Genomic DNA, 24181 nt, shown 5'->3' with positions numbered 1-24181 from the left:
AAAAATTAGTGGGGTGGGGTGCTAACTTCCCATCATTATTTTGTTTAATTAATTAAAAAATAATGAAGGGTCTACAAAATTTTTTAATTGTATTACAATGATGTACAAAGGTCCTACTATTGATCTAAATAAAAAAACTAATGAATTTTCAATTATGTGGTGCCAACTACCAGTCACCGAAAAATTGATTGGAAAAATGGAGAATTTGAACCCAGCTCCTTTTAATTATGCATTGGGTGCTCTTCCAACTGAACTATCCGGCTCATCCTCATCTTCCCACTTTTTTATTTCACATTTCTTGTACCTACCGAGCTCCGTTGTCTTGAAGTTAGTTGTAGGGATTGTTGCTCTTTGAATTTCTTTGAAGCGAGTGAAAAGTCAGATTAAATGTAGCTTACATCCACTCAAAAAAGACGCAATGCTCACTTCAAACTTCCTTCCGTACGAATAGCCACACTCTTAAAAGAACCACCATCTGGAAACTCTGATGCGGTCTGTGTGATACGTGGCGAACTCAGTCAATAAAACAGAGTACATCGTGCGCTATCCTGTGGGCTATCCCTCTTATGGTTGAACATGATCATGATAGCAGCAAAATGCATGACGTTATGCTCGTGTGACTGACAACAATGCAGTAGTGGGGAGCAGAACAAGAGGGAGACTCCGGTTTTCTCGTTTGCGGTGCGGCAGATACACGATTTTTATCACACATAGATTATTATGTATAATAAATGGAGTATAATGCAAAATTTCAACGAATTACCCCAACAAATGCAGTGCTTATGTTCTCATTCTAGTGACAAATTTTGAAAAATTACTCAACTCGTAATAATAGCCGTGGAGAAAGCAGTGAAAGAAAAAAAGAGTAATATTACTTCTGACGTGTCGGAGAAAACCGGACGCCCTGGAGACAGTAAAGTCATAAAGTGAAGTTGTAAAACCATTGAAAAAAAGAGACACAGAATTCATATCAGGGTCGTGCAAAAAAAAATTAAACTTCCACAACATAAACCAATGACTTCGGGACAATCTAATGCATTCAACCTTTAAACTCACTGAATTTCCTTCAATTAACCCCGAAGTGATTATTCAATAATTTCTACATCCTCAAGACATCAAAGAAGATTCATGTCATTAATCCAACATAAAAATGGATGAGAAAATATCTAAGTTGGAATTGGGTTATCTCTCATCGTAGGAATTTGGAATATTCTGAAAAATAAATTGGTAAAAAAATGTGGAATCTTTGAAACGTAAATTGATTAATATGTGAAAGTGAACGCCCAGGTGAAATGTCGACATGAAGTCACCTGCATGTACCCTAAAAGACATTAAATACACCTGAAATAATCATCTTTTTCTCTTTTGCAAACGCTTGGGAGATAATTCTAAAAAAATGCTAAAAAAAAAATTAAAAACAACGTGCACTACAGTATGAAAATCACTGAGATGTAAAATAGTGATAAAAAAAAATCTTAATTATTTTTGTGAACGGAGATTGAAGGGGTCTAAGATGGCGGGCTCCTTAACGTGGTCATGTACTTGTTGTTTGAGATTCAAATTCAGTCCTGAGGAGATTGAACAGAGGTATAAGAGCCAGGAGATTGATAGAATGCTTGAGAAGGATAGGCAGGCTTTTAGAAGACAGGTCAAGCTACTGTTACTTGGCGCAGGTGAAAGTGGTAAATCAACGTTTCTGAAACAGATGCGAATTATTCATGGTATCAAATTTGAAGTGAGTATTTAGTTACTTTCATTGACGTGTTAATAGTAATCATTACGAATATTCGAGAGCTTTTGGACACACGTTTTCAATCCTTTCTCTCTGTAAAAATGAAATTTTGGTACAGATCTGAGCGCGTGAGAGATTTTCATTGCCTTAAGGGTTTTTTGAGGGAGAGATGGAGGGGATTCGACTTTTTTTTGTAAATGAAAATTGCCGAATGTTAGCCTTTAAGTTCCACGAATGTTTTTTTAATAAAAATTATTTCCTGATGCGAATTAAGTTCTGTAATGACGTAAATTGATTTCAAGTAAATCTATACTGTGAGTGCAAGTTTTACAAGCATTGTCGAACAAAAATTTTCTTGAGGAAAATTAAAAAAAAAAATGTGTCCATTAAAATTCAATTTAGATAACTGAAATGGAATTTCTTGACAAGCAATGATAAAAGTTTGCGGTTTTAATTTTTAATTACAATGAAAAAGTTGATTTTCAATAGATCAGATTGCGAGGAAATCGTAACTCGGAATGTAATACAGTTTTATTAAATGTTATCGTAATTTTCAATGATTTGTAAATTTTGATTCAAGGCCCGGGTGGACTATCTAGCGAATGTCATCTTTTGTTTGAATTTCATTTTTTTAGTTTAAAATACATTGAAATATGGGATCAAATTTGTGTAGCGGGAGCTATTCTTCAAATTGTGATATTGTTCAAAACGGATCTACCAAGTTTACAAAAAAATAATAAAAATTATGCAACTTACCATTGCTCTCCAGAAGATTGAGTGGCAGCTAGATGTAATAGTAAGCTACGTATTTTTTATTATTGTTTAGCAAACTTAGTAAGTCCCCTTTAAATAATATCGATCTTTAGCGCCCTTCAATAATTTTTCCTCTTTTTTTTCATTGTTTTTTCATGTCCATTCAAGTGCTTCCCGCAAAACAAAATTGATCCCAAATTTTAATGTATTCTAGGTTAAAAAAATAAAATTTAAACAAAAGTCGACGTTCGATAGAGAGTCTACGCGGGCCTTAAAACAAAAAGAATCGCTTGAAATTGCTATCAATTCACGAGCGAAAAATCAAATCAATTGTAATTTATTCTATCTATTATATACATGCAAACGATTTTCTGAGCAATTAAGCACATTTTTCAATTTCTGTACCATCAGATATCGGTCCAACTACTAGTGCTAAACTAGCAGAGCCTAATCGATTAAATAAATTTATCTCTGAGCGATGAGCATTTCTCTAGAAGGAATAGAAATGTCCATTATGTCCTAACATATTCTACCCCACGTTCAATTTGATAGGCAGAATGATTAACGTTGTACTCAACATGATCAGAAATCGAACTTTGAAAAAAATTTCCTCTGTATGTTTCGAAGAAAAAAAGTTAACCTTTCTAGATAGCATTCGCATAGTAGAAACGGGGTGAAGCGCTTGGTAAAGTTTTTACACTTTTTTTTCAATTACCACAATTAAACTAAGAATTTTGAAAAGAAATCCCCAACTCTCGCTTATATCTTTTTGTGACAAAACACTTTTGTTTTTTAGTTTAGCATTAGTAGTTTGACCGATATCAAATGATAGAATAGTATATTTGATTCTGAACAAAAGAAATGATCAGTTTTTGCAGAGAACGTGGCGAAGAAAATCAATTCAAATTTCTATCGTATCTTTAAATTCATCATAAAGTTATTGGTTTATTATGCAGCCAGTGTATTATAGCCTTCACCTTCGGCTTGTTTTACAAACTTCCCACGAGTCAAAAAAAACCATAACGCACAAGTTCCGTATAGTATTTGATATCATTGGGCCCAGAATCTGCGATTGTATCTAGCGAAGTAAAGGTTAGAATCGCGTGCCACTGGATGCTTATGGCATAAAATACTATTTAGTAATATTTTTTTTTTGCTCTAAAGGCAAATTCATGGTCATATGAGTAAAGCTGTTTGAATCTATGGAAGAAAGCGATCACGTTATTGTTTTGGTATAAGAATGCGCCTTAGAGATGAGAGTAGGACTTGAGGATGTCGGTGACTTACCTATTTCGTAAGTTGAAGAAATTATTTTCAGGTCTAGCCGGGGAAAACACGCTACGCGTTCGGAAAATCACGTTTTCTAGATCCTGCGTCTGGAAAAATTAGGTTAAAGCCGCGCCGTGCAAAACATCATCCTTGCAACATGCTTTCGACGCGGATGTAAACTTTGCCTGTGGAAATGATCGGTTTTCCACAGCTAGGTCTGAAAATAACTACTGAGAAATATGTATTTGATTATTTTTCGAATTCGGATTTCAGCCAATCAGTGCAAAGTATTTGAGGCTATCATAGCAAATTTCATCGGATGTTTCTTAAAAATTTCCAATGGGTATTCGTTAGTAGCTTTTCAAATGATTATCATCTTTCAAGCCATTTCACAATGAAGATTCTATGTGAGACCAAAAATTAGGTTATTCTTAACATGATTGAACGGCCAGTTACTGCAGATGATTTTTTAGAAAATATTTATCAACAAACGAATGGTGATGCGCCGCTAGGGATGAGAATAGTGAAGGACTCAATGTAAAGACACTTTTTGACATTCTGTATGTGTGAAATTATATCTGGAGGCTCTTCACGGCACTCTGCTTGGCCGAAATCCGAGTGGAAAAATAATCTGTCTAATACCACTCGTGCTCCAAAATTAATTGGATATTTACCTCAAACTTCACTGCGTAGAAACGAGTGTTCCAAATTTCATAGAAGAATTTGACCCACTCATTGCAACGTACCAATTGGAAGATATCCGATAATTTTGACTCACTGCTGCATATTACACCCCAATATTACTGACTAGCTGACACACTAGTCGAATTTAATGACCGAGTCTTATCTATATATATTATCTATAAATTTTAACGATAGTCATCTTCAGAACAATCATCTATAGGCTCACACTTCTTCCCCTTTCGGTTACACGTAGAATAATCTAGGCCCATTCCAGAGAAATGACCAATAATTGCGTCAAAACCGATTAAACTGTCGTAACTACGACCATATCCTCTTGTACTCCAACCTATGTATGAAACCATCAATCGAATCACATTATCAAAATTAACTGGTTTTTTGGACGAATCTGATTTCCCTTTGTTCAGATCATTCGTTACATCCCTAGATTGTTTTTTTATTATGAAGTCGTCTCTGTAACCTTTTGGTCTGTAGAAGGAGATGGAAAATCCAAGGAAGGAGATTGGATCTGCATGGTTTTTTTTTCGAAGCGTGGGTTGTGTGGAGGAAAATAACGGGAGTGATAAGATATGAGGAAAGTCAAAGTTTCCAGGTCAGGAGTTTTTCAAAAATATTTGACGAGTTCGGAATGAAACGTCATTTTCATAATACCCTCATGACCTTCATCGAAATCCAACCTGGGTGTTGTATGAACTTGACTCATCCGTATATTTCGTTATTGGTATTCACCTGTAGAATGACATTTACAACGATTTCTGAAGAATATCCATCCGTTCCACGGCCATCTGTCTCTCCAACTCTGTTGCATCTTCGTAAATTTCCTTTACAACTGCTTCCCTTGCTACTCCAACTTCGGTTTCGTATCTCTTGAAGGCTTTAAAGTCATTACAGGGTATATTCATGTATGATAGAAATTTATCCACATGTGTCCAGCCTCATCCAGCATAGGGAGTCCCCGAAAAAAGTTTAAAAAAATACATAAAATATGATCGGAAAAAAACTCTTTATACATTTTATATGTTCAATAGAAATTTCTCATACCTAGAGCACTTTTCGTATTTACATCATACCGTGTGTTGCGTTTGTCACTACCACTGTGACTTTCGCTCGTTATTATCCTATTTTGCAATAAATACTTATGGTATCTGATTGTAAATACGAAACACAATCTACGGCGTATTTAATCCTCAATGAACTGAAAAGACAATACTGCTTTACAGTACGTGCACAACATTTGCCGATCTAAAGATTCCAATTCAAGGATATGATGGCCTTGTTGGTAACAATGGATAATTTTACAGATAAGATTCCAGATTCCATGTTTCATTCTGAATTAACGAATCCATCTCGTCATTCATTGCCTTTTTCCATTTTTCAGCATCTGGTCCTTCCATGGCTTGCTTGAAAGTGGATGGTTCTCCACTCTGATTGTCAACTGAATCAGAATCCTCTTCATCATCTTCTGATTCGTCATCTTCATCTAGGCTTGACTCTTCTTGATTCCTAGTGTCTTTTCCAGTGAGCGTACCAATTGTCCTTAATTTGTCAATCAATGGTACTTCACTTTCACTGGACTCGTTCCCTTCAGTGGTTCCTGATGTATCATTCTCTGATACCTCCACTATTTCGGAATTTTCTGCTGTGTTATCATTCCCCGGTAGCTCTGGTTCATTATCTTCCTCCTGCTCTACTTCGTCCCAACAGTCACTCCTTATGAAAATCATCCGAGACTACTTTTTCTGGACTATTGGAGTTCTGGTTGGCTCCTGGTCCTCTTCCAACTCGATAAACTCCGTATCTCGACTTATGATGACTTTCCCTGTGGTTCTGTTGAGCAGTCGATATTCTTTGGTTCCTGTCGCATACCCTACCATGACACATTCCCTCACCTTTTTGTCAAGTTTACTCCTCAGCTGTCCGGGCACGTGAGCATAAGCCTTGCAGCCAAAAATCCTGAAATCCCACCTGAATCCCACATCAGGCTTAACTCCATACCACAGTTCATGCTGAGTCTTATCCCTTGACCTCGTTGGCGATCTGTTTTGCAAATACGCGGCTGTTACCACCGCTTCCCCCCAATAGCAATTCGGTAATCGCGCATCAATCAGCATCGTCCTTGCGGCCTCTATCAAGGAGCGATTCTTGCGCTCCGCCACTCCATTCTGCTGCGGAGTGTACGGTGCCGTCATCTGATGCGTGATTCCTTGACTCTTGAAATATTTGTCAAGCTCATGAGACATATACTCGCCTCCCCGATCTGACCTGAAACTCTTTGGAACTTTATTAAATTGAGTTTTCGTCATCTCGACAAAATTCTTAATAATCTGACCTGCTTCAGATTTTTCCCTTAACAGGAATAGAAAAGTGAATCTGCTGTAATCGTCAATCAGCGTCATCATATACCTCCTACCGCGTGGAGTTTCCGTATTGATGGGCCCACACAAATCCGTGTGTATAATGTCCATTGGCTCTCCTGCAATCGTTGACGACTCCTTTGGGAAAGACTTACGTGCTAACTTGCCCTGTATACAGCTTTCACAGAGCTTCTTGATGCAGCACTCTGTTATTCTTATCCCCTCAGCAATACCGCCATTCGCCAACGCCTTAATAGCCACTGGATCCCGATGCCCAAATCGCCTGTGCCAAGTGTGTATACAATTTTCTGCATGTTTGACGCGGGCACTGTAAGCACGATCTATTTGTCTCAGTTCGTACATTTGCCCTCTCAAGTCACCTATCACACATTCACTTGTTCCTTTATACACAGTCAACCGACCTTTATTTATTGTAACTTTAAATCCCTTTTCGTCAATAATCCTTACCGATATCAACCCACTGTCAAAAGATGGAACGTACAAAACATTATTAAGTTTAATTTTTCTTTTTTCACCATTATTAATCTGGCATTCGATTATACCTGAACCGATCCCAAACACTTCGCACACACGTTGATTTGCCACACGTACTTGCGATCGATAATTCGTGTTCATTTTTATGAAGAAATTCACATCGTTTGTCATGTGCTTAGTGGCACCGGAATCGAAATACCAAGTCGATGTTGTTGTTTTGCTTGACACCATGAAAGCATAGTCTGTCCCACTCCCATCCTAACTGTCCCTGTTTACCTTATGGTCAACTTGGGCTGTGGATGCCTTTTGTATCCCACCTTTCGGGTTGTGTTTTTGTTTCCAGAGTAGAAATTTTCCACAAGTTGCCTTTCGATGACCCTTTTTGTGACAAAAGAAACAACTTTGATTACCTTCATGTGGATTATTCGTCTTCAATGCCAACTCTGGAAACCCTGTATTTGACGAATTAGATCTCCTTTTCCATTCGGCAATTATTTTCCCTTTCACTAGACTCTGAGTGAGATCAGTTTCAGGCCTAGCTTCTAATGCCATCACGAGAGTGCCGTAGGATTCTGGAAGGCTGCTGAGCATTATTGCCACGATATCGTCATCCTCAAACTTCTTGCCTAGTGCGGTTACCTGATTCACTAGGTTGAACAGAGTTGACAAATGCTCCTCCGCGTCCCCCTCCTCATTAAGCCTTAAATCGTTGATTTGCCTTAAAATTGCCACTTTATTTGACAAGGTAGCTTTTTCATTATGCTCCCTCAAAATCACCCACATTTCCTTCGCCGTTTTCTTATCGGCAATGTGGTGCCTTTGACCTTCCTCAACTAGCAACTTAATTGTTCCGCAGGCTTTTTGGTTCCTTTCATTCCATTCCAGGCAAGCGGTGCTGCATCCGTGGGTGGGATTCCTGGATCCACTGTTTCCCACGTATTTTCCCTCATCAGCAAGGCTTCCACTTGGAATTTCCATATCGGATAATTAGTGTAGTTGAGTTTTTCGACTCCGAAAGTATGCCCTGTACTGTTTTCGGCCATCCTTAACTTTCGACCTTCGAGCCGCTTTAAACTTTATTTTGACCTTTAAATACTTCACCCTTTTGACAAATTTTACCTCTATTTAGAGAACTCTAGTTTCTCTAAAAAACTTATCCCAGTCAAACTCTATTTTGACTTTAATTATACGCGTTAATGGCCCATAACCTGTTGGTAACAACGAATAATTTTACAGATAAGGCACGGAACTGAGAGATTCAAAAGGTGTCGATAGAAGTAAACAGCGTCTGCTTATTAGAATATATTTTGATCGACTGAATTACAATTCGCCTCAGAGGCTAAACTGTTCCCGATACACATACAATCACAGACCATGTCTGTGTGCTAATATTATTGTCACCGTTGCTTCCAACAGGCCGTGTTCAGGCCTAAATTCAAGAGTTCCAGCGAGAGATTCTCTCTCAGTGTCATCTGGCTGAATTTTTCCGTTAGTTTCTGATGGGTCACTCGTAGATGCAATTTCTCCTAACTCCTGCAGCTCACCAGTATCCGTAGTTGTTTGCTTGCCACTTCTTTTTTCTTCGCTTAAACCCATTATTACGCCGGATTAACCTGACATTATACTGTTTCAATGTTAAGCATTTGCCTCTCCACGTATATATGGATTTGTTATAAAATATTTTTTGAGGTTAAACCCAGGATGAACAGAGACTGACTGTTTGGATCACCACTTGCGATATCGCGCGATCACCTATTACGAAAACAATCGCCTAACACCATTATTCTAGTATTGTAACCGATAATAAACTGATACTTCATGCGAGAACAAGACTAACCCCTAAACTAAAGTGCTCAGCTGAACAGGTAGGTTCTGTGCCAATTCTGTCCACCAGAATTATTGCTAGTTCCGACGTTTCCCCTTTTTCTACACCAGTAAATGAGTTATATTTAACGAAAAGAAAGGTTTGAAAAAATGATTAGATCGGTTTAACATGTCGAAATGTAATTAATAATAAAATTATGAAATCATTAATTTTGTCATAGAAATTCTCAAATATGATAGAATTAATTGATTATAAAATTAGTTTTATGTCCCAGCGGGTGTAAAAAGCCCAATCCTAACCTTGTTTCGCTTGGCTCTATCGCTGTTTATCCCATGGGTCATAAAGTAGCATATGCACCACGGTCGAAAAGTGTTTTCTCCCGGGGGTGCATAATATACTACATATACTACATATACTATACTTTTGTTCAGTGATTGGTTATCTGCAAGAGAACAATAGATTGCTTTCCGTCTCACATCTTGAACTTTTTTACGCCAAAGCTATTTATACGTTTCATAGCACATTCATAAATTCACAAATTATTACCTGCTCAACAAATGAAGGCATTTATGGAAATAAACTCAAAAATCAAAGAAGGAATTTCGGTTCGGATGATTGCACACACCAAGGAAGGTGTGCGCAATCATTTCACCGATTGTTAATTATTCATAGAAAACATGTGAAATGTGAAATGTTCTTTCATCTGTGCGAAAGTATGTCTCTTGAATTGTTTAAATTGCAGTCATTATAAGTTATTATGTAACATAAACATAATTAAATTGTATACTCACTTATTCAGCGAATCCCTAGTTTTTCGATAATTTACACCTAATCAGACACGAAACGAAAACATGAACCAATGAAATTTTTTTTCCATGCAGTTTAATTTTATGTTTTATGAATTTTCACACATTTTTTCAACTAAATTTTTAATATCAACGAATGTGGAAGGAAGAATTCACCGAGAAGTTGTGAAGTTGACCCGTCAAGGGTCACGGCAATTGCAGTTCGTACCATCAGTACGTTACGTAATTTATCAGTAGCACTCATAATGGAAGCCCATTTTTTAATAACATTTTAAATTTGATCAACAGTAGGACAGGAAAGTTTATTCATAAAATGAGTTTATCACATTCAATCCGATAGCACCACTATTGTCATTGAACGAAACTTCTGATTGACAGTCAGTCAATTATCAGCTACCAGGATTTGGTGTAGTTGGGTAGGCAGAAGACATTGCATTATAATTACATCATTATCATTTATCATCATTATCGTGAAATATTAATAAAAAATCGAAAAAACTATTCGTGAGGTGACAAGGATAACTCGTCGGAAAGTTTCAAATCAATATTTAAAACTTTCCACGTTTCTTCAGTTTATGTAAGGCTCTGGCCAAGGGAGGAAAAAAAAATTCCAATTCAATAGGTTATTTTACGCAAGGAACTATTTATCTATATTTATTATCAAATAAATTTTCAGTTTATAGATGTCTCTATCTCTAAAATTATCGATATATCGATATTATCTTGCTGTGTATTGTTAACTGATAAAATCAATAAACGAAACATGAAGTCAAATTTACAACGTACAGAACTGATATAAGTGAATTTTAAATAATAGTTTCCAATAGCATTGGTGCCCTCCTTACTTTTTTAAAAAGAAATACACCAACAGTAATACATTAAATAAATAACATCTATTGAGAGTATGTTTTTGTTCACAGCCGGAGTTAGTCAAGGAATACCAGCATGTTATATACCAGAACATAATAAAAGGTATGAAAGTTCTCGTTGATGCGCGTGATAAGCTAAACATACCGTGGGAGAATCCAAAGAATTACGACATTGGTTATCAGCTACTGAAGTTTGAGAATACCATGATACTGGATGCCAGATTATTTCTGCATTATGTTCCCTCATTGCAGAGCTTGTGGCACGATGCGTCAATCAGAAAGGCATTTGATCGAAGAAGAGAGTTTCAACTGGTAATTACAAGAAATTTCAACACAATTATTTAAAGTAGTAAGACAGTGATGAATTCATCACTGAATTAGAGATATGTATCTCTTAGAAATTCGATTCTTCAAAAAATGAGAAAGATGGACAAGGAATTTGTGCGACTACGATTGTTATTAACTTTTCATCAACGAAAATCATTCAGTTGTTATCGACCATGATCACCCGAAATTCTGTGTCCTGGAAACTTCGAAACATGACGCTGAACGACAAAATTTTAATTATTTTCAACATGGATTTGGCTACGATTTGGTTAATTCTAACTATGCAAGTAAAATAAATAACTAAACTGCTTGAATATTCTAAAAGGCGCACTTTGAAAAATTAATGGAGAAAAACCATGAGGGCATTGACTGAAATGTAAAAATTAAATGCATTAAACAGTGATATGCACATTATAATTTCCTCAATCCTAATACTACTCGGGCACATAAAGCACTTAGTGCTTAGAACAACTGAAGTACAGAAGTGAGTCAGAGGAGAATCCCTTGTTCCCCAACAGAAAACTAATTGCTGAATGAAAGAAGTCATTTTAAATAAGATAATTCAATTGTGTTTGATGTCTCCCATCTGTCTTTGGATTTCTGGAGTAAAATCTCTTTGATATATTTCTCTATCGGCGCTACCAACGCGATCAGAATCGACTGCATTTTCACTGGTTACCATCAAGATTTCATAAACACCTAAATCGTTTACCTCAATAGTATTTTTTTAATCATGTATGCGTACAAGTCATTCATTTTCCATACTACCAACGAATAGTTAAGAAAAACAAATAATGTTACAATTGACTAAGCGCATTGTGGAAATCATTTTCTGCGGCAAACTTTCATTGCAGAGCCTAAAAAATCCTTAAATTTATTATTCTTTTGAATATTTGAAGCATGTTCTCTGCAGACATCAAAATAATCTCATTTTTCTTGTTTCAGAGTGACTCTGTGCAGTATTTTCTTGATAATTTGGATCGAATAGCAAGAGTGGTAATTAATTTATATAAATCAGTATCTACCAGTAGAGTCATCCAGAAATTGATCTTTTTATTTTACTTGATCAATAATAGTCTGTCTGGATAAGTGTGGCCGTTCATATGAAAAGGCCTACTTCAGCGGCATTACAGCTATGTATACTCCAAAAATCTTGCTCAGATTCCTCATATTTGGAGTTGAAAATCAATTCCATAGCATGGAAAAAACCGTATCAAATAAAAAAAAACCAGGGTAACAATGGAAAATCCAAAGCTTAAAGTGAAAAACGTGAATATTTCCCAAAGTAGAAACTAGATCCTATGAAGTGGTCCCTTTTCACGTGCACGGACTTGAATGGATTCATTATCATTATTATTGTAATATATATCAGGTATTTCATATTTAATGAAGGAACCGGTGATTTTCAACCTTTTCAAAATTCGTATTGATTTTTTCTATCACTACTGAGCTTCAAGATCTATGTCTGCAATTTAGAAAATATTGGGGATATTATTATTTTTTCTTTTATTTTCTCAATAACTCAAGTTCTATTAAATTACATTATTGGTTAGCATAATTTTGGAATTTTTTACCATTTCGCACATGTATTAGGTCAAGACTCATGAAAACATTTTCTTTCCGGTAATTTTAGCAGTTAAAGTGAATTTCTGAAGCCTTCATTCAATTTGGAGTTCACCTTAGATTTATTTTCCGTGCAATCTTCTTTTGTTTGGCCAAAAAATTTCAAATTGTGTTGATGGCCTTCCATTACAGTCAGTATGAAATGAATTAGCTATGTACCCATATATTCCATATTTTTTCGATACATTATCGAAATCTTTTTCGAAAAAGTCTTGGAATAAAAAAAATTATTGGAAATATTTGCACAGGAAGTAATAACTAGAAATTTTTGAAGCTCAATAAATTAAATCGGATGGGCATAACTCGAATTACTGTGGAAATATGAAAAATATTGAAAAAATTATCCCCTCGAAATCGAAAACTGGACGAACCGCAAAAAATGTGAGATCATTTCTTTTATCCTTCAATTGTCATAAAATTGCCATGTATTTCAAAGGCGATAAGGGTTATCGGTTGATTTATTTGGAATGGTATACCTGATACAATATTGTTGAATGATTAACGAGTTATCTAGTAAACGAAATACTATTTCTATAATGCGAATATCAGTATATTACGCAACAAGTGTGTAATCGATTTTTTGGCTAGTGGGAGGGTTGTAACACGAGCCGAAGGCGAGTTTTATAATCCCACGAGTCAAAAAATTCATAACGCACGGGTTTTGTCTAACGAGAATCCGTACCGCGCGCCAGCGCGCGGGTATGACACGATTTCTGTAAGAGAGTTACGACTTTGTAATCTCGCGCCACTTCAGATGGACCAATAAGGAATCGTAGGTTCATGATTTCGAAATTTTCGAGATAATCGATTGTGTCCAGCGTGTCTCTTTTAGAATAGGATATTTTATGTAACTAGCGCCGCCCCGGCCGCTCCGCGGCCGGGACGTTGATGCACTTCTCCATGTCAATTCTCATGGAACTGCTCGTGTGGATTCATCCTGAATAAATGCACAGTGCCCCATGAGCATTGCGCCATGACACTTGTGGTGGGCGCCATGGCAGTGCTCTGCTTTTTTTAATAGGAATAGATTGGGCCCGGAATCCTAACCTCGCCTCGCTCGGTAAAATCGCGTAATTACGGACACCTATGGCATGAAATTATGGACAGTGCTCTTTGTCAAATAGTGGTTTTTTTCGGCACTGATTAATTCTGTTGTTAATAATGAGTATTATGATAAACTCAAGAAATTCTATGTCATTATTCTTGGAGATGTAGAATCTGCTACCGACACAAAACCCTTGAAGTTATCATTTTCCACCATTCTTCAGCAAGATTCTTCAATAATCATTCCAAAATTCGGAATGGTCAATTGTTATAATTGAGCATTCAAATAATAAATGGGTGATGCCAGATGCTGTGACCTTAACTGGCCTTTTACCAATCCATCCCAGTAGTACCTCCGCGATACCCCAGTTGAATTCATTCACCCGACTTCCCTCTAGTTAACTTACAGTAATAGCACAAGGTACAAGTTCGTTTTCCGGCCATGAAAAATCTTTTCCATCACTGGGACCCAAATCCCCGCTGCCCATGTGACGCTTGGAAATCAGCGCATTAACCACTATAGAGTCTAAGTGACTAGACCAAAGACATCCTCCGGTAAACAACGGAAATTTTGCAAAAAAATTCGGATATTCCCATCTTCGTCGTTATATCTGAATCGGCGCTCCGCCCTCAGTTATTTCGAGAAAACCCTAATCTAAACACAATATACCCGTTTTTAGCCAAAATTACAGTTTTTCTTTAGGTTTCTAACAAATTATTCATCGAAATGAGCCAACGAAAGTATATGATATTTTGCATTTTGTCATTATTTCATGATTAACGCAGTTTCATTAGCGTGCAATAATTTTCCTGTGCTTTTTCTAAAGTTTTTTCAATTTCTAAAAAGCTGAGAAAAAACACCTGAAAATTATTGCACGATCAAGATATTTTTGTCGTGAAAAAGCAATAAAATGCGAAAACGGTGAATCTCTCCGATTTACGTCTTCGCTTTAGAAAAAAAAACGGTAATTTTATTAAGGTTGTTGTCGCGTGATTGTCTCTGCAAAAAGTTTATCCGCTGTTAAACGGGCAAGTTGAAAACACAATCTTTTGACGGTATATAGTCCCACTTGATTGATTGCACTGTGTAAGAATAGCTAAAGCATAACTATATATTTTCCATATTAACTATTTTCAAGTATATAAATTTATGAATTTTCGATAATTATATCGCGTAAACCAAATGGTCAATCGATTTGATTTTTTTTCTGTATTCTTTCCCACGATTTACATTCCATTTTTTTAGGTTTAAAAACTATCGAGCCCTTGATTATTAAAAAATTGTAATCGGTGAAACTCTATTTAAATATGTTAAATGTCTCGAATTTCGAAAATTTCTATCTCAAGTTTAGAAACACCGACCGCAAATGGAAAGTGCTTATTTTGTAACTAATTTTTTGAAATATTCACAACCAAAAATTTAACGAACACTGTCGAAAAAAAATTCTACACTACACAACTTTAGGGTAGTAAAACTCCCCCTTACATAGTACTCGTATGTCGAAGCAACGATTAAATTTTAATGAAAATCGATGTACAAATAGACTTTAATGCAAAAATTGCTTAGTTAAATTTGTGGAAGCGCGAATGAACCAGAACAATAGTTATTAATTTTCCTCTTTTTCAACGATTAACATTGAGTCTTATGACACGGGTTTTTCTTAGTTTTAACAATTTCAACGATGAGTTGTTCATTAAATTTTTTGAGCTCTATATACAGATGTGAAAGAACATTGAAGAATTTTGATTCATGAGCTATATATGCTGAAATTAATTAATTACGTGTAAAATCAGTAGATGTGGCGACAACACTACTCAGGTTAGGTAAGCTCTCATTACAGAAACACATCATATAGGGGTGCAGAACATTCTTAAAGGGAAATCTGTATATGAGTTTACAAATGTGATTTGGTCTTAGGGAATATTTGACCAATCTTGCCTTTTAGTGTTACATTTTCGCCCAAGATCTGTTTGCAATAAATTCTCGAATTTGTAATTTGGTACCACATCATGCGAAAAATAACGTTCGAAAATGTGTGTAGCTTCCAAAATGTGTAATCTCCAAAAATCAAAAAGAAATTTCAATTTACCTGAAGTGCTCCTAATGAATGTTGAGAAGTAGTCTCAGTACAGTAAAAATTGTAAATAACTGATTTACAATAACAGATCGGTCCACGATCAACCTCGCGCTCGTACCGAGCGGTGGATTATTTGACAACGAGACCTGAGACCGCGATGGGACGTCAGATTTTATTTCAAGGGTTTTTATCTTGGATTATCATGACAAATCATTAAATTAATATAGATGATAATTGTCTCTCAAGCCTTAGAAACTATCAGCCGCTAATTGTGACCGCCGGTGTTACGGTGATCACGTTTTCATGGATCTCGAAAGTGAACAACTCTTATATGTTCATTGGTCACTGTAAATTATCCGTATAAGTTATTGTAAAGATGTAATTCCTCTTCAATTAATTCCGTAATGTCAGTAAAAATTAATATTCTACGGCCCGCATGAATTATTTATAAAATATGATTCTTAGTTTGAATTTAATCTTGCTAGCCTGCAATATATTGAAAGCTGGGGTTAAATTTATGATGCGGAAATCACTCCAATTGTTAGAAGAAAACAATTTTAAAAGAAGCGAAAAAATTCTTCCAAGGGAGCAAATGGAGATGTTGACTCCAAGGGATCTTCTAAGTTCACTGAAAAATAATTAAAAACAAATAGTCTACTAGCCGCCAATAATACCAATCACAATATAAGATCAAAACGGGCCGTCAACTGTTTCTGATGGCATTTGCGTAAGTTGCGTATGTTTAATTATTTTTCTGTAAACTTGGCAGATACGTTGGAATGAAGATCTAGACTTGCCCCGTCTTCAACAATTTGTCCTCCTTTTCTCATGATCTTGTTATAACTATTGGAGTGGTTTCTCCAGTACAAATTTAATCCTAGGTTTGAATACGTTTTAGGCTAACAAGATTAAATTTAAACTAAAGATCACGTTTGACAGATGGTCCATGCAGGCTTCAATGTTCAGAAATTTTTCTTCTTTTTATTTACCGTTCGTACGTATATTTTAAACACGCCTGTATCTCGAGTCAAATGATTGATTAAGATGTTTGATTGAAATGATGAATTGGACATCAACAATAAGGAGAAAATTGTTCTCTCAATGTAGACAACCCTGCTATCAATAGTTTATCATAGCCACCGCTGCCGTAATGGAAAACTTAGAAAACAATATGAAGCTCCACCCTCTTGAAATTGTGATTTCAGAAATTTTAAAGTCAACTTTCATCTGCTCTCGTTTAATTGAAAATCGAAAATTTCAAAAATGGTCGGCGCGTATGTCAATCCAGCAAACTTTTGTGATAATTTCCATAAAATATGGTGGCCGGAAGTAGAATTTTACATATTGAAAATTCAAAAAGGTCAGTGTACACCAAGCAGGACTTTTGAAGAAAAATTCCCTCAAGGATCAAGGGGATACTCCCTAAGCAAGATCCTTGTTGTTTATGTATCGGAACGCCCAAGTTTGAACTTTTTTGGATTTACGCATTTCAAGTCATCTCTTTGTTAAGAGGGGGCTTCGGTAGGTGAACGGCATTTCCCACTCCTTCTCTCTTCTAGAGATATACATTTTTAAAAATTTATATTACATTTAAATTTCTTAAATTCAAATACTGGATATTATTTATACGAAATCATATCAGCTCTCTGCTTTACCCAGGTTCGCGACGGGAACGCGACTGGTATGAACCCCATCATAAGGTCCAAAAAATTTTTCTATATTTATTGCAGACAAGAAGTATGCTCTGGTATACATTGACCTTCAAAAATGACGCAATGCTCTTTGAGCGAATTCAGACGGATTAATGAATATTTCAGATGACATTGAAATTTGATTAAACCTAGATACCGTTTGAAAAACTAATGCAACGGAACTCTAATTATTTTATTAGGTTTTGAAATACTACAATGTCATCTAAATTGATTTACCTCCAAAATTACTCTATTGCGTGGTACTCTCACATAACCGCATACATGCCCAGATAGATTAGTAATTTCCGTTTTTCAGTTTGTAAATGAAACCATTATTAGCATAATTGCCTTTAGAAAACATTCACATGGAAAGGTGAAATTTAGGATAATTCCAGCTTTTATAACATTAAAGACTGCTTTAGTGAATACGCAAAGTCAGTAAAGTTATCACAGGAATATTATTATTTTGGATATGTTTCGTATATATATATTATTTCGTATGAAACTATTTTAATCACTATTTGAAACGCTATCCAACAAATTCGGTTTCCTTCAAAATAGTCGTTGCAAATTATGCAATCAAAATGTATTTCGCAAGTTTTTGCGGAATTGTATATTCCGCAAAAAATTTGAATATTCCGATTTTTTATCCTAAATTCACTTGTACTTACTACTCTACTACTATTATTAAGGTCAATACCTCTTAAAAATTCTATATTGATCTACCCGACATTTCTGATAATTGTTATAAAACAGTCGAATGAATAGATCTAGAAATAGAAGAAACTATAATAATGGTTACGTAAATCTATTGCTTGAATTTTGTCCCATATCTTTCACCGGACGGTTAGTGTTTTAGTTTTAGTTTTTAATTTTTAGTTGATTTGTTTTTTACATATATTCATTGCTGTTTGTTTTTCTAGGAATATGTGCCAACACATCAAGATATATTACACTGCAGAAAGGCAACGAAAGGAATTTCTGAATTTGTTATTCCAATAAATAATATACCGTTTCTGTTTGTGGATGTTGGGGGACAACGATCACAGAGGCAAAAGTGGTATCAATGCTTCGACTGTGTTACATCGATTCTTTTTCTCGTTTCATCATCAGAGTTCGACCAGGTTTTATTAGAAGATAGGTAAGATGGTCTTCCAAATGGAAAGCATATATTCTTTTTTAATTCATGATCTACAATAAGATCACTAGACTAACTTCCAGTACGGGTAATTTTAGTCAGAGTATGTATCAATAATATTCCTTGCATCAGTACTGCAGTGTTTTTGCATTTGTGACAAATTTATCGATATGTTAGTACTAAGAAATTCAGACGATCTATTATTTGGTATATGGAAATACTAGTCTCAAAAGTTTAAGCATTTTGCCGTCTACGTTTTTTTCCATATGCAGCGTTCAACGTCGAAATTTTATTTTTTTTTATTTGACTTTGTTAATCTTAACAATGGGCTGGTTAAATTTCTCGAAACCTCGGTAATAATTTTTCAATGTATCCAATATAGCATGTTTCAAAATTATTCATAAGTGTGAAGTTTGCTGAAGTATCTAAAATTGATGGATAACCTAAAGCAGAGGTGGGCAACCTCAGCTCTCGGAGCTACTCCAGCTCCCGCCCTCCATTAGGCAACATTGTCCCAAGCTATAAAGTTTATGTCTCCATCCCCTTCGGGCCCATGATGCCCTGCACGTAGGCAAGAGTAATGGGGATATTCGGCAGAAACCTGGTGGTAGAAAAAATGAAATAGAAAAATGTTCTATTTCTCCAATGGAAATATTTTTTCAATTATTGTTTTTTTTGTTGGTATCCTTTTGATTGGCTATTGGTTGGTTTTATTCGTCTTTATAAAAAAAGATTTCGTATCTTTCATAGATTTCTTGAAGTAATTTTGAAATTATAATTGAAATATTGTTTGGAACAAAAGTTGGGTACTTTTTGTAAGTACATTAATAATTATAATAACTTGTTCACTAATGGGTGACATTTGGAGAACAATTATCGTTTGAGTAATCCCTGGTTATTCCCACCCAAGCTTACAGCTTATGCTGTTAATTTCATAAACCCAGTTAGGGTTAGGCAAAAACCTTGAATTCAATACTTACGTTTTTTTGTTAAACAGAAGTGTTAATGATAATGGTTTCGATGTGTCACTCAATGTTCAATTAAAAGACAGCCGTAGTGAAATCTTTCAAAATTAAAGTGAGAAAGACATTAATCTATTTTTGAACGTATAACAGAAAAATCCTCTGAATAGTTGCGCATGCGCCGTCATACTGCAAAGTCTTATCCCCTCCACGCAATTTTGCAATCACGTTTATTGCTGATAATTTCCAGACTAATGACTCTTAAACGTCGATTCAAATGAATATAGTATTTACAAACGAATTGCAAACGATTACAATAAAAAAAATCATTTAAGAGTGATTAGAAAAAAAAATGCGGCTAACTACATGGGTCATAAGTTTTTTATTTTTTATAAAAAAACTATCTACTCTTAAACATTATGATCTTTTTTACTATCACCTGCGAACGATTTACAATCGATTGTATGAGTTCGTTTTTGTAATTGTTAATAATTTGCGGCTAATTACATACTGCTGTGTGGGCGTAATGGGGGCATAGGGATAGTCTATCCAGTTATATAGAGCAGGGCTGGGCAAACTCTGCTCTGAGAGCAAGTCGTGCTCCCGACCTCTATTAGTGCGTAACAAAGGGTTGACGAAAGCCCATTGTATCGGGTGATGGGCCTTTATGACCCAGATCGTAAAGGCCCTTCTCCTCCGCTGAGATCAACCGAAGTGAGGGTGACGCTTAAGAAAAGGAAAAGAGGAGAAATGAGACTCAAGTAAAGGAAAAGCAGCGAAATAAGTCGATCAGAAAAATTTCAATTTTTTTTCATGTGTGCATTAAAAAATAATCAGATGCGCGACAAGTTTTACCCTTCCGGAGGATAAATTCTTGCCAGATGCTTCATGGGATACTCCCCACCTTAGTACCTGTGAAGCCCCCACTACTGCCCCCACTATGCTAGTACTAAGACCCTTATTATTGAAATGGTTGTAAACTTTATTGGATTTCTAATTCGAGTTTATGGCTCTGCTCCGAGCTACCTGGAGATTGCCCATGCCTGATATAGAGATCAATGGGATGGAGCCATAAACTTTATGGCTTGGGACCACTGATCTCTATATAACTGGATAGACTATCCCTATGCCCCCACTACGCTGACACTGAGGCAGTACTGTACGACAAGCAGCGCCTCAGAATAGTAGCTCGAGTACTACCGTGCCCTTGACTGCGCATGCGCATCACCCAATGGAGGGTGATCACCACTGCTCTCTATATAGAGTTATATAGAGATCAGTGCTTGGGACAATGTTGCCTAATGGGGGTCGGGAACTGGAGTAGCTCCGAGGAGCTGAGGTCGCCCACCTCTGACCTAAAGGTTTGTTCCAAAGAAATGAAAATGTCAACTTTCAAAAATCCAGTTTTGCAGCGTACTTCCTCGTCCTAAGGCCTTGGAATTTTTTGAACATCAAAACTTCTTACGATTGTTTGCTTAAAAAAAACCGTATAGAAATATTCTATCATGTAACTGGAGAGATACTTATCGCATTGTTTTTCGTGTACGAATTTGAATAGTCCAAGGTGGAAATTTTTCCTTCAACATATCACATAATATCAAGTCCCAAATCGACGGAAAATATGTTTCAGAGAAATAATCAATTACTTATACCGACATGCCCAAAATTGTGCGTAGTAATCAGAGGGATAACTTTTACGAAAAGAAATTTCACCCCTAATCGAAGCCAAGGAAGTCACACCTCCTTAAGTTGTTTTCATATTTGATCCTTTTGAACTTACTATGATATTACAAGTCGTAATTTCATTCGAATATTTCAATGTGGGAATGATTGGTGAATTGAAGAAGTCAAACTTAGAAGATTAGAATAAAATGGTCTAAAAACGTTGCAAATAAGTAATTATCTTGTAACTGCATACTTAAAATATTTAGTCCCTTATCTCAATGAAGTTAAATCCATGAAACGTTTGGAATGGCTGAAAAAATGTTTTTTTGTTATCGTCCACAGGAGAACTAATAGACTCGAAGAATCAAGAAACATCTTCGACACAATAGTAAACAACATGATATTCGGTGGTGTATCGATAATTCTCTTCCTCAACAAAACTGATCTACTCGAGAAAAAAGTTAAATCGTCGGACACTAATGTAAGTTGGTATTTTCCACAATTTAACGGTGATTCACATTCCATTAAAGACGTGCAGAGCTTTATACTCAATATGTTCATATCTGTTAAACGTGATCCACGTAAATCCCTGTTCCATCATTTTACAACAGCTGTTGATACGGAAAATATTAAAGTTGTATTCAATGCTGTTAAAGATACCATTTTACACAGAAATTTGGAGTCTCTCATGTTACAATAAATGCTGATCACGTTGCGACGTAGAAAAAAAAACTGATATATATGATTGTTTGGATGGAAACGATAAATGATATGAAATTCGAATTCCGTACCACAATTTTTTTTCTTCATTCCATTCAATTCGTAAATATTCAAAATTTCCGAATTTTGTACATAAATTACTACTATATTGAGTACAGAAAAAGTATACTGAAACATTGAACATCTGAGAAAGGAAAAAACTACGCTATGAAGTAAACGATATATCTAGGACATTTTTCACTTCCAAATTTTAGATATTTAATCTGGATAGTTCTGTAATCTAAACGAAAGAAACAATAACTGCCGGATTATGCATCCATATTATAGATTTTTATTACATTTTTATATACAACACCAATAATTAAGTAGGGAAACGATGAAAACAAGTGTCTAACAATGTCTGACAAATTGTCTGATGAATATTTATTGACGGCGTTCGGCCGCTTGGAAATATTGTGGAAACCATAAAGTTTCAGAAGTCCGAAAAATTGCAAATAATGTAGGTACCTCTTTTAAAAAATGACATTGACTTGAGTGAGACTATCAAATGCAGTCACAATTTTGAAGTAACTACAAAAAACTATTTTACCTTATACGGGGTAAAAACTCGCAGAGTTCCATGATTCTAATCAAAATAAATTTCAGTTTCAGCCCCATAAGTCTATGAAAAATAGCATTAGAGGAATAGATATTATACTGTTAATCGAACGTGAATCGTCAGAAAATTTATAGTAGAATCCTTCCTTGATACATAATTTCAATTTCTCAAACCTTAGCGAAAAATTACTATGAAAAGTAATTCACTGCAATCTGATGTTTCTATCGGCAAACCAAAAGAAAATCCGATGGCCCTCTGTTTTTAAACGCCATATTTCGTTACCGACGAGAGGAAATTGCTTGCAATAGGAGCAATTACATGAACATTAGAACAGAATCTTCTGTAAAGACGAAATTGTGTTAAATAAATAATAATTAGTTCTGGAAAAATATCGATTAAAAGTGATCGAATTGATAAACTTTAAGACGACAATGTTACCATTTGAATTATTGAGTGAAAAGAAGCAGAAATCTGAGGGTTAAGACCCAGTAAACAAGAAAAAGGGAAAAGCTCGAGACCGATGAAAAAATCAGAAGATTCACATTGATCGTTCGTTCGATCTTTTTTTATTTTACAATAATCTGTATTTGCTGGTCTCACACAAGCTTCACTGCTCATTTGTTAAAAATGCACTTCCGTCATACCTACACGGAAAGTTCGATTTTACTCCCCAAATGACGGGAAGAAAGTGGCCTATTCTCTCCCTCGGATTTCTATTGTTTTTGAGCATCCTCGGGATAACATAACCCACATTCCTCCCTTCATTTACGAAGAAAAATCGAACTTTTCCGTGTAGCCATGACGGAAAGAACAATGTGCACCGCGGAAGGGAAACAGGACATTCAAACCCGCGTGGTTACCACCCTCGGCTTCGCCTCGGTTCGGTAATACCCACGCGGGTTGGAATGCCCTGTTTTCCTCCCATGGTGCACAATATACTATTCTACACTAAGGTCTCCTAAAAATTACTTTCTGCTTGTAGAACTTTTGAAAATCAGTCACATTTTTTGGTAATTGAAAAACATTTTTTTTTATAAAAATGTACTTCAAAAACGGATTTACTTTATGTCTACTTCGGAAAAGAGACGAAGAAAACTTTGTATATGATCATTTTGCAGTTTTTTCATTTTTCACTTGTTCAATAGCTATGGAAATATGCATATTTATTTGAAAAAGATCCATTTTTCATTCACGTTATTGATTGATTAGCTTGCGAAACAGATGCAGCTCAAATATTTTTTCTCATGTTTAACATTTATATAAATAAAAAAAATTATAATCGATTTGATCGTGCTATAAGATCAAATGAAAATAATAAAAATTAATGAAAAGTTTAATTTATTTTTCTGTAGTGGAATATATTTTTTTTTAATCATTCATGATTAAATTAATCGTTGATTCATTAATGATGTTAACAAGAGGAAGAAACCAAATACTAGAACCATGCCATAAGAACCAAATGAAAAAGGAAAATTGATGACGGAAAATGTGCACTACACCAGTTTTGTGTTCATTTTACGCTGGTACACA

At 35.5% G+C, this 24181-nt stretch overlaps 1 protein-coding gene across 1 annotated transcript; it reads left to right on the top strand.

The window, feature by feature from the left end:
* Nucleotides 1–627: 627 nt before the first annotated feature.
* On the top strand, nt 628–23944 carry cta (Guanine nucleotide-binding protein subunit alpha cta). Its single transcript, XM_011315094.1, has 5 exons — nt 628–1735; nt 10857–11117; nt 12078–12128; nt 18492–18709; nt 21676–23944. Exons 1-5 carry the CDS (start codon nt 1514–1516, stop codon nt 22031–22033), a joined length of 1110 nt encoding a protein of 369 aa, XP_011313396.1. The 5' UTR covers nt 628–1513; the 3' UTR covers nt 22034–23944.
* Nucleotides 23945–24181: the final 237 nt, after the last annotated feature.

Source organism: Fopius arisanus, unplaced genomic scaffold, assembly GCF_000806365.1.
Source record: "Fopius arisanus strain USDA-PBARC FA_bdor unplaced genomic scaffold, ASM80636v1 scaffold00348, whole genome shotgun sequence".
Lineage (NCBI taxonomy): Eukaryota > Metazoa > Arthropoda > Insecta > Hymenoptera > Braconidae > Fopius > Fopius arisanus.
This window is presented reverse-complemented; position numbering and strand designations above follow the sequence as displayed.

Excerpts from the sequence above, each read along its gene's own strand:
- cta (XM_011315094.1), top strand. The coding sequence starts at position 1,514 with ATGGCGGGCTCCTTAACGTGGTCATGTACTTGTTGTTTGAGATTCAAA. Across the intron at positions 11,118-12,077 it reads GAAGAAGAGAGTTTCAACTG|AGTGACTCTGTGCAGTATTT; the intron begins GTAATTACAAGA and ends TTCTTGTTTCAG. Across the intron at positions 18,710-21,675 it reads CAGGTTTTATTAGAAGATAG|GAGAACTAATAGACTCGAAG; the intron begins GTAAGATGGTCT and ends TATCGTCCACAG.